The sequence below is a fragment of the Ctenocephalides felis genome, unplaced genomic scaffold, assembly GCF_003426905.1.
Source record: "Ctenocephalides felis isolate EL2017-DRISC unplaced genomic scaffold, ASM342690v1 CF-g0.4_SCAFFOLD_01492, whole genome shotgun sequence".
In the NCBI taxonomy this organism is placed as follows: Eukaryota; Metazoa; Arthropoda; class Insecta; order Siphonaptera; family Pulicidae; genus Ctenocephalides; species Ctenocephalides felis.
Genome location: NW_020537646.1, coordinates 35,310,888 through 35,325,939, shown reverse-complemented (window position 1 = coordinate 35,325,939; position 15,052 = coordinate 35,310,888). Strand labels below are relative to the sequence as shown.

General features: G+C 28.2%; 1 protein-coding gene across 1 annotated transcript; it reads left to right on the top strand.

Moving 5' to 3' along the window:
* Nucleotides 1-2,273: 2,273 nt before the first annotated feature.
* On the top strand, nucleotides 2,274-15,044 carry LOC113371189 (xanthine dehydrogenase-like). Its single transcript, XM_026611832.1, has 23 exons — nucleotides 2,274-2,340; nucleotides 4,230-4,399; nucleotides 6,190-6,350; nucleotides 6,444-6,594; nucleotides 6,755-7,183; nucleotides 7,300-7,402; nucleotides 7,463-7,590; nucleotides 7,660-7,779; nucleotides 7,858-8,028; nucleotides 8,103-8,264; nucleotides 8,332-8,454; nucleotides 9,661-9,979; nucleotides 10,902-11,085; nucleotides 11,150-11,333; nucleotides 11,770-11,965; nucleotides 12,070-12,219; nucleotides 12,290-12,489; nucleotides 12,559-12,687; nucleotides 12,768-12,901; nucleotides 13,016-13,172; nucleotides 13,441-13,633; nucleotides 14,779-14,895; nucleotides 14,977-15,044. Exons 1-23 carry the CDS (start codon nucleotides 2,274-2,276, stop codon nucleotides 15,042-15,044), a joined length of 3,816 nt encoding a protein of 1,271 aa, XP_026467617.1.
* Nucleotides 15,045-15,052: the final 8 nt, after the last annotated feature.

The window sequence follows — 15,052 nt, the reverse complement described above, 5'->3', positions numbered from 1 at the left end:
CCTTAACGTCGAACAAAAAAATTTAATAATATATAAAAATTGTAGATATTTTTTTTCAAGAATTATGCAAATAATTTAATCGCTAACTAACTCATGTTTTCATGAAAATATGCAAAACAATTTTGTGTATAGTAAAATCGTATAATTTTAACGTAAAATATCATTATTTTTAAAGTGTTATATTTTACAGATAATTTCTATAGAAGGAATAAAACATTTAAAATTCAATTCGATGAATTTTTGTGTTCTTTTATTATTAACATTTGAAATGATTTTGATATTTTGAAAATCGCTGGCTATTGAATTGATTTTCAAGAAGATATACAACCTTCATAGTTTATAGTTGTCGTTATTAAATTAAAAGAAGATTCCTGTAGTTCCACATACATTTTAGCAGTTCTTCTACTAAAATCCTTCAAAAAAGATTTAACAGTTATGATTTAAATATCAAGAATAATATCAAAAATTATAATATCAATTTATAATTAATTATTTGTCAATTATTGTTTGAAAAATAATTTTTATTCTAATTTTTAAAGTTGTTTTTAGTTGACACATAAAACGTATTACAAGCAATTATCGAACTATATTCAGTAAAATTTCTTTTAGATTCTTAATTATAGAAATATGTTTTCTTTACTATTCTTTATTTTTTTTTCACCTCTTAGGCGGAGTAAAATGGGGCTTCCAAGAGGAGATCAGTTTCAATGTCTCATTCTCAATTTTAAAGGGATTTTTCGAAATAGTAGATACTGTATTCAACCACTGCAAAATATAAACTTCACGTATACACGGTTACATTTTTATGAGAAAACACTGTATAACCTTGATCTGGTATTTTGTCAGAACTATTCATCAGCAAAGTTGGAATAACTATTTATTTAAAAAACTATTGTTTGTAAAATTGCATTTTCAACTTAATTTACTTTTTCGTTTACTATTTTTAGTTGTTTACACCTTTTCCAGGGTGAAGAATTGGTAAATCCTTTTCACTCCGCCCACGTGCAAGCTTTTAATAGAGGTTATATAAAAAGAACTGTTGAATCTAACGCAAAATTAACAATACATCTTATAGAATAAATATATAACGTATACTAAAAAATTATATTAAGGTCTCGTAAACAGTGCTCACATCCAAAAAAAAAACTAACAGTAAAAAAAAAATACTTTTGTTATGGATTTTTAAACATTGCTGTTTATTGTCATCGTAAGAATCAAGGTGTTGTCTGGTTATACATTTTTTGCCCCCAACTTTCAAATACTGTTGATAAAAAAATCTTTTTGGTTAACTTAAGTTCTGATTACAATTTAAAAACAAAACTACTGGGGCGCATGGCATCGAGCTTTGATGCAAATTGCTGGAACTTCCCGTAACAAAAATTATTTTTTTAAAAAAGATTAACATTTTTGAAAAAAATTTACTCTGAAAAAATTAGATTTTTGAGAAAATATAAAATTTTGACAAAAATTTACTTTTTTTTTTGAAAAAAAAAGACTTTTTGAAGAAAAATTTAATGAGTCGTAATCACTCATAATTCTAATTTAGACTAATATATGTCAATTTTTCGTGCATGTACAAAGAGTAAACAAAATTTACATATTTGTGAAAAACGTGATCAAATCATTTTCAGCGCACATATTGTAATTTATTTGTGTTATCTACAGCGGTGCCATATATTAGTATCGAATTTAATATTTGAGACATAGATACAATATCAGTGATACAATCAGGATATATGAATTCATAAAATATATTCAATTTCACACAGTAGATATGTAAGTACCTAAAGAAGTCTTACTAAAAATTAATTAGAAGTGATAATACAAGTAATTGCCATTGAAATTCAACCTATTAAATAAAATAAATAAATATATTAATACTAAATAAAATTTGTATATATTCAAATATATTTAGTTAAAATTAATTTTGGTATTTTTTTAGTTACTTCACTGAATTTTTGAATCTCAACTTCGAAGTAATTTTGCGTGCACGTAATTGCCGTTATACAATTCAGTCAAAATATTACAACATTGTATATATAATACAATCACGCACCTTGAATATAAGTAGTTTGAATACCAATTTTTTACATACAAATCTTTACTGATTGTCAAATCTTCATAAAAAAGTAGTAACCGGTTGCTCTTAAGAAGTCTATTTGATATTTTATTATTATATTCGACTTCAGTGTATCAAAACGTTAATCCTGTGCTAATAAATGAAATCAATAATGATCAATATTTCTGATAAGTGTCACGGTATAACTACAAAAATGTTTAACAGGTCCCATGATAAAGATGATCCAGTGACTTTGAAAATTAACGGTGTGGACTACACAGGTAAACTTTATTTTTTTATATTTTAATATATATATATATATATATATATATAATACAAATAAAAATATTGTCAAAAATATGTTACACCTGGTTGTCGTTGTTCTTATTACGTACCTATTTATGAATCTTTTTATTATGTTCTTATTATGTACTTATTTATTTTTGTTATTTTCAATAGCAAGAATATTTCAATTTTAAACACCATATATTTATTAGGAAATATGATAACTAAAATAAATACAATACAAATACAAATATATTTTCATAATACCATTTTCAATTTGGATTTTGGAATCGCGACATAAATTACTAAAAAACCAAAACCTAATAATATATCGTGGATATACATCTATATATCTAATATAAATATGTAAAACAAATATATGTATATATATTATATACACATATATTTATATATATATATATATATATGTATGTATTTATAATAATTAAAAATATATTATTTATTTGACACGCTTTTTATACAAATTATTAGTTATATAAATAATAGAGCAAATTTTTGTTTGCCCCCGTTTCTTCAACTTGACATCGGGCAGCAGCGATCTGCATTTTCACTTGGAAAATATAGATAAAAAAATATGTTCCCAATAGAAAATAAGCCCATTTTCCCATAGAAAATAAGCCCAATTTTGAATTAGTTATACTGCTAATAATTACTACTTAATTACTCATCAATTTGCTGTTTCCTTAACCAGTATCATATATCAACTCAATAAACTGTGAAAAATGAAAATTAAACTAGTGGTGCATGACATCGTGTCTTAAGGCAAATTGCAGGACCTTTCCGTAACCAAAAAAAATTAAGATTAAATGTTTTAGAACTTTGAAAGAATTCGATTATCAAAATTTTTGGAAAAAAATTACCTTTTTAATTTTTTTTATATTTTGGAAATTTTGAACTTTTTTTCAAAGTAATCGCGATTCGTTAGCTGGTAAAAACAAAATATAGAAGCGCGTGGGCGCCGCGTCGCAGAGTTACAGATAAGCATTGGTACGGAACTCATAGAAATGTGAACAAAATTTGTTCTTATTATTAAAATATGTTTAAAATTTGTAATAATTTGATGTGCATATGTCTATATGGATCATTTTTGTCCGCAAAATGGCATTTTTTTTCACTTTTTTATGAATATCCAAAACCGCTAGACTTGTCTTCCCAAAAATTTAATCAGTTATTTATTTCGTCAATACAAATAAAATGTTTTTTGAATCATTCAAATCAGACGCTTCGTTCTCTCAAAAATTGAATGAACATTCTTGGCACTTTTTGCCTCGTATCTTTGTAACGGCTAAACCTGCCTTTGCCAAAAACTAATCAGCACGTCTCCTTATCAATAGAAATCGAATGTTTTTTGAATCATTCAAATTGGTCGATGCCTGTTCTCGACATCGTTGACGAAAAATTGTTTCCGCAAATACATACACACACACGCACATACACATACATAAATTTTTTCTAAGGCACGCCAAAATATTCAGAAACTTCTAAAACGTAAAGATATTTAAAAAAAATTATTTTTGATTTTTTGCAATTACTATAACTTACCCTATAGGAATTTAATAATTTTATGTAATTTTGAAATAATTTTAATGCAGATTGAGATGAACTTAAGCTTGATAGATTGTGGCCTAGTTTGTTCTACAATATAATAAATTACATAGTAGCAAGATTATTATTTTAAAAATATATAGTCTTTAGATTAATTAAGATGGACTGTAGCTTGATAAATTGTGGCCTAGTTTATTCTACAATATAATAAATTACATAGTTGCAAGATTATTATTTAAAATATAGTCTTTTCCTTGGATTAAATAGATAGTTTTTCATAGTCATTAATGTAATTACTGGTAACTAAATTACCATTTAGTTCCGCCTGATCTGCCTCTCGAGACGACATTGAATTTATTTCTTGTCAATCATGCAAATCTTCGAGACACGAAAACGATGTGCCGGGAAGGAGGATGCGGATCGTGCATTGTATCCGCCCGCTACAGACACGCCAGCACTGGGAAAATTGTTAGCTCAGCTGTTAATTCGGTAAATAGTCTATATTTTTCTCAAATCCACACAGATTAATTAAATAAAAAGTTAATTATTTAATTAATGATGATGAATATTAGCTTTATAATAATAATACATTTGTATTGATACGTTTGAAGAAAACAAATATTTTTTGTTTGCAATATATATTGTGCTCTTTATCTCTACAGACAGAAATATCCAGATAAGTAAAATTAGGAACTAGTGTTATGTATGGCATCATGCCTTAAGGCAAATTGCTGGAACTTTCCGTATCTTAATTAAACATTCGAGGAATATAAAATGCTTTCAAATAGATTATTATAAATAAATACTGTAACATTGTCTAATATTTATAAGAATTATGTAAACTGAATTGCAAAGTTGAAAATATTTGTTTAAAGTATATTAGAAATTAAGTCGGAATTACAATTAAAATCTGAATTATTCTCGATATACAAAAAAAAATTTTTTGAAAAAAAAAATTCAAGAAAAAAAATTGAAACAAAATTGTTTCTTCCAAAAGCAATTATTTTGTTAAAAACAAGCAGAATCATTCAAATCGGACGCTTAGTTCTCTCAAAAACTGCCATTTTTTGCACATTTAGCTCTGTATCTCCGAAACCGCTGGACCTGCCTTTGCCAAAAACTAATCACCACTTTTTCCCGTCATTACGAATTGAATGTTTTTTGGATCATTCAAATCCGATGCTCCAAACTCTCAAAAACTTTTCTATTATCTGCATTCTTTGCTCTGTATCTACGAAACGGCTGGACCTGCTTTTGCCAAAAACTAATCATCACATCTCTCTATCAATAGTAATCGAATGTTTTTTGAGCCATTCAAATCGGTTGATCCATGCACCCGAAAACATGAACGACAAAATTGTATCCATAAATATATACACACACACATACACATCCATTTTTTCTGAGGCATGCCAAAATGTTCAGAAACCTTCAAAACGTGAAGAAATGTAAAAAATTTGAATTTCCAATTGATATCTTTCGAACATACTTATACTATCTGTAATTATAAAAATTATATTAATTGGTTTAACATGTATGAATTTATTCATTTCGGGTTCTAAAAATGTATTTTATTTTAGTATAAAGTATGTGTGTGTGTATCTCAAAATCTATAATCCATAAACACGGTACGTATATAGATGTTCGGCATAGATTCTGATTAGAATTTAAGCAACTCTAAACTTTGATCAACTATTTAAGAATTTTTTCACATTTTTCTGTTAATTCCGAAGAAACAAATATGGCTTTTACATTTTTGAAATTGGTCTAGCCGTTTTTGAAATACACACAGAAATTTGGTCACATTCGATTCATATTAATTTGCACGTTGAGAAAACATAAAATTTGCAAATTGATTTTTCCGAAAAAACTTCTCTTTTTTGAAGTTAAAAATGAATCAATGTTAATATTTCTAGAATAAATAAAGTTTTAAATGTAATATTCTTAAAAGCTTTAGTATAACAAAATGCTATTAATATGCGCTCTTTGGCTTTTCTTATCTTTGATATATAGTTAGATTTTTGCCCAAGTCTGGATGTCCATTCAATATCTAATACACCACTTATGATATTGAATTACATGACTTAATAAATTAATTATATTAAATATTATGCAATAATATAAACTATTTATTCTGTTTTTATAAGTGAGCATATTTTTTTTAATCATATGTTGCATTATAATTATTATTTATGTATATAATATATTTTATTTACATTACTAATTCTGAGTTTATAATAAATCAAGAAATTCAAACTAATGTTTTCCAATATTTTCAGTGTCTAACTTTTGTTTATTCTTGTAATGGATGGGAAATTACTACAGTGTCCGGACTCGGTAATAAAAAAAGTGGTTATCATACTTTACAAACGACTTTGGCAAAGTTTAACGGAAGTCAATGCGGTTATTGTAGTCCTGGTATGGTTATGAATATGCACAGGTAAAATATTCTTCTATTAAATGTATTTGACCATTTGTATTATTGACCATTAAATAAAAAAATAAGCTAAAATTTTTCTATTTTAACTTAAAGCCTAATGGAAGCAAATGAAAACTTGACTATGGCAGAAATTGAAAATTCGTTTGGTGGTAATATTTGCCGCTGTACTGGATATCGGCCAATTCTGGATGCGTTTAAATCATTGGCTACTGATGCAGAATGGTCTATGTTGAACAAAATACAGGTGAATTTGACTTCTAAATTTGTATTATGAATATCTGATTGATAAACAATGATATAATAGCTATGTTGAAATTGAAACGCTTTTTGCAGGCGTCGGTATCTTTTCTATTAGTATTTAGTAAAAATGTTTTATATGCATTATAATTATTAGAGCTTTTTAGGATATTGAGGATATTGATAAAAAGAAACCCTGTCCAAAAACGGGGCTCGATTGCTCAGGCATTTGTGCCGAAAATATTAAGAAAACAATCAAATATGAAGTGAATGATATTATCTGGCACAAAGTTTCATCAATAATCAACGTTCTGAGGCTCTTACGATTAAATCGAGGAGTTCCCCTCATGTTAATAGCTGGCAATACTTCTCAAGGTGTTTACAGACCAAAAGTAACACCTCATGTTTATATTGACATCAATAATATTCCTGAGTTGAAACAATGTTCAGTTGACAAAAATATTATCCTTGGAGCAAATCTGACTATATCAGAAGCTATGTCATTTTTGACAGAAGTATCAGGGATGGAAGAATTTAAATATGTTCAAGAAATTGTAGATCATTTAGATTTGGTCGCTAACGTACCTGTGAGAAATGTAAGTTAGAAAGTTTTCTATTCTGCATAGTTTAAAAACTGCAAGTGTTATATATGAATATTGAATTTTATTTGGTTTAATGCCTTGTCTCATGTGATATTACTATATTTTTTTAGATGGGCACGCTTGCTGGAAACTTATCTATTAAACATCAACATAGAGAATTTCCTTCAGATCTATTTGTCATATTTGAAGCAGCCGGTGCATTTATTAAAATTGGTAAGTAATGGAATATTAAATGTTTAATAAATTTATATTTTAACTTTTTATTTGATGTAGTCAGTACTTTAGCGTCCGAATCTATGGTAACTCTAGCAGATTTTTTGAATCTTGACATGAAAAATAAAATTATGGTAAATATCTACCTACCGCCAAGAACTGGAAATTTTGCTTTCAAAACATATAAGGTAAGTAATATATATATACGTGTGTGTGATAGAAGTTTTGAATTTAAAAAACCTTATTTTTAATTTAAGATAATGCCACGTGCTCAAAACTCTCATGCTTACGTTAATGCTGGATTTTTAGTAGAATTTGATAATAGCACAGGCAATGTTGCAAATGCCACTATCGTATATGGTGGTATAAACTCTTCGGTAAGATTGACTGATATATGAATTCTATATATTTATTCATAATTTGAATTTTAAATAATAACACTATTAATTTTTCAGTTTATCCATGCTTCTAAAACCGAAAATTTTCTTCAGAATGTTAACATTTTTGATAACAAGGTCTTAAGATCCGCTCTTGATTGTTTAAGTTCAGAACTGCATCCAGATTGGGAGTTGCCAGACGCTTCGCCAGACTATAGAAAGAGTTTAGCGATTTCCTTATTTTATAAAGTAAACCGTTTTCATATAATTTAACCTAATACACATTATACAATGATATTATTACTTTTATATGGTATTTTTAGTTTGTGCTAAATATGTGCCCAGAAAAACTGTTATCCGAAAAAAATAAATCAGGGAGAGAAATTCTAAGACGTAATTTGTCCCGGGGTGAGCAAACATTTGAAAGTAAAAAGGAAATGTGGCCAGTTCAAGAACCGATACCCAAAATCGAAGCTTTATATCAGGTACTGAATACATATATACAAATATATTTAAATATTTCAAATATTAATAGTTCTATCCATATTTAAGTGCGCAGGAGAAGCAGAGTACATCGCCTATATTCCACTTAAGCCGGGGGAATTATTTGCTGTTTTCGTCCTAGCCAAAAAACCTCTAACAACCATTACACATATTGATGCCAAAGACGCATTGGTAATATTTTTATATTCATTATTTTTATATTGAGTTATGAATTATTTTTGCATTAATTCTTTTAAAAGTTAGATGAGGTAGGAGATGTACATTTATTACCGCTCAGAAAAACATAATCTCCAAGAGATAATGTTTTGTTCTTTTTTTTTCAAATATAATAAGCTTTTGAAATATTTTAGGTATACATTAACTGCTTTGTCTAGTTATGTGTTAACCAGTTCAATCATTTTTATGAAGTTTTTTTGGTGTTTTTCACAATATTTTTTTTAATAGATTAATTTTGTGTAATATTTGCGTGAAATATTTTGTAGTAAAATGCAAATAAATTTGATGTATCATCTTGATCCAATCTCAACTTAACTTAATTTATAATAAAGTTGAAAACCGCTAGAAATGGTTTAAGTTCACGTATTTAGTTGTGCGACATTATAAGCGTTTATTTTAGTATAAAATGTCTATATTTAAATATATAGCTTCTGATTATAAATTAATTTGTATTTGAACTATTGAAAAACATGAACCACCTTATTAACTTCCCGTAGGGTAAGACATGTTAATCGTAAAAAAATCTAAAATAATTTTTTTTGCATATATTTGGTCTTATGAACATTTTGGCATACCTTAGAAGAAATGAATATATGTGTGCGGATACAAATTTTCACCGACGATTTTGAGATCATGGATCAACCGATTTGAATAATTAACGATTAGTATTGTTGGGGATACCTGCTAATTAGTTTTGGGCAAAGGCAGGTCCAGCCATTTTGAAGATACAGGGCAAAAAGTGCAAAAAATGGCGATTCAGTTTTTGAGAGAACGGGGCGTCCCATTTGGATGATTCAAAAAGCATTTTATTTGTATTGACGAAATGAAGCACTAATTAAATTTTTGGAAACGCAGGTCCAGCGGTTTCGGAAATCTAATGAAAAATTAAAAAAGTACCATTTTGCGGTCAAATATTATCATTAGACATATGCACATAAAATTATCAGATATTTTATAAAGTTATGTGTTAAGAATAAGTACAAATTTTGTTTACATTTCTATAGATTTGATATAGGCGATACAATTGAAATTTATATATTTGCAAAAAAAAAATCCAATCCAATCCAAAATAGATAAAAGTGTTTCTATAAAAATAGTTTTTTGAGTTCTTTGGCCAAACCATATCCATATAAATTTATGTTGCCTTTTTTATACTATTAGATTCTGCCCGGTGTAAAAGCGTTCTACTCGGCCAAAGACATACCTGGTGAAAACAGCTTTGCGTCGCCAAAAATGCTTCTAATGAATGATCCAGAGGAAGTGTTCTGTGAAAGCGTTGTAAAATTTTACGGTCAACCAGTAGGTGTTGTTGTGGCCGAATCTCAGGCGCTGGCAGAACATGCTGCCAAGCTGGTTCATATAGAATATGCTCCTACCACCAATGGAAAAAAGGCTTATTATGATGTCAGGGATGTTCTGGCCCATGATAACACCCCATCTAGGGTGAAGTTAGAAGATAGTCATGAAGCGAAAGATAAAGGTAGTTATAAAACAACAAAATAACAAAATATCATTTTAACCCTTTCCACTCACGAATTGCAGAATTAATACGTATTTTGCCGCCCGAGGCATTTTAAGGGAAAGGGTTAAAAGTTTAAAGTTTTGAATACCATTAACACTATAATTAGTTATAGGCATCAGTCTAATTTGAAATAGGAAGTTGTAAAGATAGGAATAGTTTTTGCAAAACCAGTAGGCGAAAAACTATCTGATAGTAGTGTGATTTCATACAAGTATTTGTATTTTACTTGAACCAAATTTGAAAGCTAAAATGATTTTTTGAAGTCACTCGTTGGAGAAGGAGTCTCCTTTCAAGAGTTTTTGAAATAAAATTGTTCTGAAACTTTTGATGATAGCATGATTTATTATCGCACATTATATATATCAGAACTTATTACATTTCATTCTCATTTATAATCACAAATTATGGGTTTGCTCAAGTGGTAACAATTTTGGCTTGTAGCATCAAGTCTGCAGATCTTATTCCCGACTCAGACAACCTGATAAGAAGACGCTATATTATTTTTTTCTTGAACATATAGATTTAAATATGATTTTAAATAAAAATACGCTTAAAGTATATATCATATATACTAATAAAAAATGTAATAATAATCTTATCAGAAAGTCAGGCACTGTATTGCTTTCTAAGGAATTACATTTCAACAGCTTATAAATAGAAGTTCTATAATAAAAGCCCATAGTGTACTATAAAAGAACACTTGCAAAGAATTTTGATAGCTCTATTATATATATATATATATATATATATATATATATATATATATCTTGTAAAATTTTTGAAAAAGTGTATTGTATTTTAGTTGTACTTAACAAAAATTTTATATACTTAAAATAATATTTATATAGCTATTTTCAATTATGATTCTTTCGACTTTTAGGATCCGATGTAGCACATGAATTTTCTGGTTCTATGGATATGAATGGTCAATATCATTTTACCATGGAGACCCAAACGGTTATTTGTGTTCCAACTGAAGATGGCATGGATGTCTATCCCTCAAGTCAGGGACCTGATAATATTCAGATAGCAATATCGCAAGTGATAAAAATGAAAGAACATAAGTGAGTGTGAAGTTAAAATTACTGAATTTATTCAAGGTTCTTAATAATAAAAATGCAATTGTAGAATCAATGTTAAAACAAGGCGTGCTGGTGGGGCTTTCGGTAGTAAAATTTCAAGAAATAATCAAGTATCTGCAGCATGTGCAGTTGCTGCATTTCTTTTAAATACTCCAGTGAGAATGGTGTTGAGTATCGAAGATAATATGTATGCTATAGGAAAAAGAAATTGTACATCTCTGGATTATCAGGTGGGTAAAATGTGTGTATTTTTTAGTTATTAACTAGATTATTATCTCAAAAGTTTAAAATCATTTTTAATTTAGATTTTTCATATAATGTACATATAACTAATTTGTTCTGATATAAATTCATAAATCATTCATGTTGATTTAATATGTTTAATAAAACTAAAACTAGAAGATCAGTAAAAATAGTATTTAAACAATTTAGGGGTAAGTGTTTCTTGTGATTCACCTTTGTTTATATTATAGATAAAAGAACAAAACAAAGTATATTTACTAGTTTATATACTATTAAATCCTGTCAATAACACTAAAACTGTTTGTCTATAAATTATTTAGATTTATAGACATAGATAGATTAGTTTGGGATATATGGTATGCTTCTTTGTTCTACTATTACTTAGTTTTTACCATCTAATCATATTTTTATTTTTAATTAAAGGTTGCTGTGAACAACCAAGGAGTTATTCAATATTTATCTGCCAGTATTTACGAAGACTTAGGATGTTCATGGAATGAAAGTGTAGTTTTGTTTGCAACTGAAATGTTTCAAAACTGTTACGACAACGTCAGATTTAACTTGGAAGGATATGCAGTTTTAACAGAAAAACCGTCAACAACGTGGATGCGAGCTCCTGGTATTCATATATATAACTAAATAAATAATTTAACTTTGACTTAATTTAAAGTTTAACAGTGCTTGAATAATATACATGCTTGAATATCGTGAATTAAATTTCAGGGGCTACTGAAGGTGTAGCAATGATAGAAAATATTATGGAACATATAGCACATGTAACAGGAAGAGATCCTCTTGATATTCGAATTGAAAATATGAGAAAGACAGATAACTTAGTATATGATATCATAGATGATTTCAGAAAGAAAACAGGTTTGAACATTGACATTAGTTTGTTTTCATAACTGTTCTATTATTTTGATTGTGAATTGTGCATTTTAAGATTATGATAGACGCAGACACGAGATTAACGAATTTAATGCTAAAAATCGATGGCGCAAACGAGGAATAGCTATAGTTCCAATGTATTTTCCAATAATCTACTATGGAAGATTGCAAGCTATGGTTTGCATTTTTCATGGAGATGGAACAGTTGCTGTTAGTCACTCTGGTATCGAATGTGGACAAGGCATCAACACTAAAGTAATAAATTATCTAAAAAATATAAACAATTAAATATAAACTTTAAAATATAAATTTTGTTTTGTTTAGGTAGCCCAAGTTTGTGCTTATACATTAGGCGTAGAGTTAGATTTAGTTTCTATAAAACCAAACAGTAATATGGAGTCACCAAATTCAATGATTACAGGAGGATCGGTTACTAGCGAATCTTGTTGTCTGGTAATAATTAATAATACTTTAATTTATTAATATGTATACACTAATAATTAAAAATTTAATTATTTGTAAATGTTACGAAGGCTACCATTGAAGCTTGTAAGATATTACTAGAACGGCTGAAACCAATCAAAGAAAAGTTAGGTGGAAATCCAAAGTGGACTGATTTAATTGACGAAGCTCATAAGGAGATGGTAGAGTTGCAAGCTGTGTATTCGTAAGTATAAATCATATTTATTTGACGATTGCATTAATTTAAAAACTCATTGTAAATATTATATATTATTATATTATATTATATTATTATTATTGATCACATAATTCTTTACAGGCATAAGCCAGATGTGGTAAATAAATCCTATGATGTAGCCGGATTGTCGGCTTGTGAGGTTGAAGTAGATTTACTTACTGGCAATGTATTATTGCAAAGAGTAGATATAAGGGAAGAAACCGGAGAAAGTATAAGTCCTGAAATCGACGTTGGCCAGGTAATAATAACTATATAAATATTTAAAATAATTAATAACTAACCTTTGAAAATTAATTCTTGAATTTGTACAATGATAAATTTTATGAATAGTTCTACCAATTTTATTATACTATTTTGCCAATTATAATCGATTGAAACAGACTGAATTATGTATATTTCTTAACAAACACGGAATAACAAATTTTGTAATAGACTTATTATAAGAACAATTATGCTTATTTAAAAAGTAAATTATACAATAAGTTTAAATATTCATTATTCATAAGGTGGAGGGAGCCTTTGTGATGGCTTTAGGACACTGGTTGACCGAAAAATTAATTTACGATAAAACCACTGGAGAACTGAAAACTAATAGAACATGGAATTATAAACCGCCTGGAGCTAAGGATATACCAGTGGATTTTCGTGTAGAATTTACGACTAATAAAAAAAATCCAAAAGGTGTATTAAGATCTAAAGGTAAAAACCATATTATCTTATATTCCTTATCTTTATCTATGCATATTATATTAACCCTTTGTGGACCGAAGGGGGAAAAATCACTAATTATAGCCTATATTTGCAAATAGAAAATAAAAAAATTATTTTAACAATTTTTTTGGTATTAATGACTTATGTGACTTTCAAATCACAACGACATATAATTTACCACAGTATTAGGTGGAGGGAGTAAGTATTTATACTGTAATATAAGTAATTATACTACGGACTGCAGTATAAGTACTTATACATTAAACATAGTAGTTTAAGGTTTATGGTTCGCATTGCTGTGTATGAAAATGTTATTTCACGTTGAAAAGCCTACCACAGGTCATGAATAATTATAATGGTTGTCTTGACAACGTTATACAATTAGGAAGTATGCGTCATTTCACAAAAAATGCCAAAATTATTAATTTACCATAGGGTCAGTTATAGTAATCGCAAAAAAATCGAAAATAAAAATATTTATTTTTCTTTACGTTTCAGAAATTTCTGAACATTTTGGCATACCTTAGCAAAAATTTATGTATGTGTGTGTGTGTTTGTATGTGTGAGCGGATACAAACTTTCGTCCACGATTTTGAGAACACTAACAGTACAACAGTAACAGTACAGTTTATATTTCTATGGGTTTTCTACGCGCTTTAATATTTCGTCTCCAGTTGAAGCAGCGCGATTGCTTTCAAAAAAAGTTCAAAATTTTCGTAATATAAAAAATGTTTTCATAATATGAAAAAACAAATTCAAATTTTTTAAAACATTCAATTTTTTTAAAAAAATCCAAAATTCTCAGAAATCTAATTTATTCAAAGTTTTCAAAATATTTTAAAGCTTTTCTAAAAATTCCAAATTTTCAGTACGGAAAGTTTCAGCAATTTGCCTTGAGGTACGATGCCATGCTAGTTTGAAAAATATCGAAAAATTAGGAGTGAATTGAAAGTTACGCGGGCCGATAGAGGGCTAAAATATGAACCAATAGCATATAGAAAGTCTTTGCTCGACTTAAAAACGATCATTTTGGTATATTCTAATTTGGACAAAGATTTGCAAATTTTTAATTCAATTTTGTATTATTCATCTTAACAATAATTATCATAATTACTAATCCTCATTTTCACCAGCTACTGGAGAACCACCAGCCACTATGGGTTTCGTAGCAGTGTGCGCCATAAGGCACGCCTTGCAATCAGCCAGAACTGATGCGAATGGAGGAAAAACTGACAAATGGTTTCCATTAGGTTCGTTCATACCAAATCACCTTGCATTTTTTGTTTTTCTTTTTGTGAGTAATTAATCAATTCTTATCAATTTTATCGCAGGTGCTCCGACTACTCCAGAAGATATATTACTTCATGCAAATATTGATTATCAGAAATTCACAATCTAAACATAATG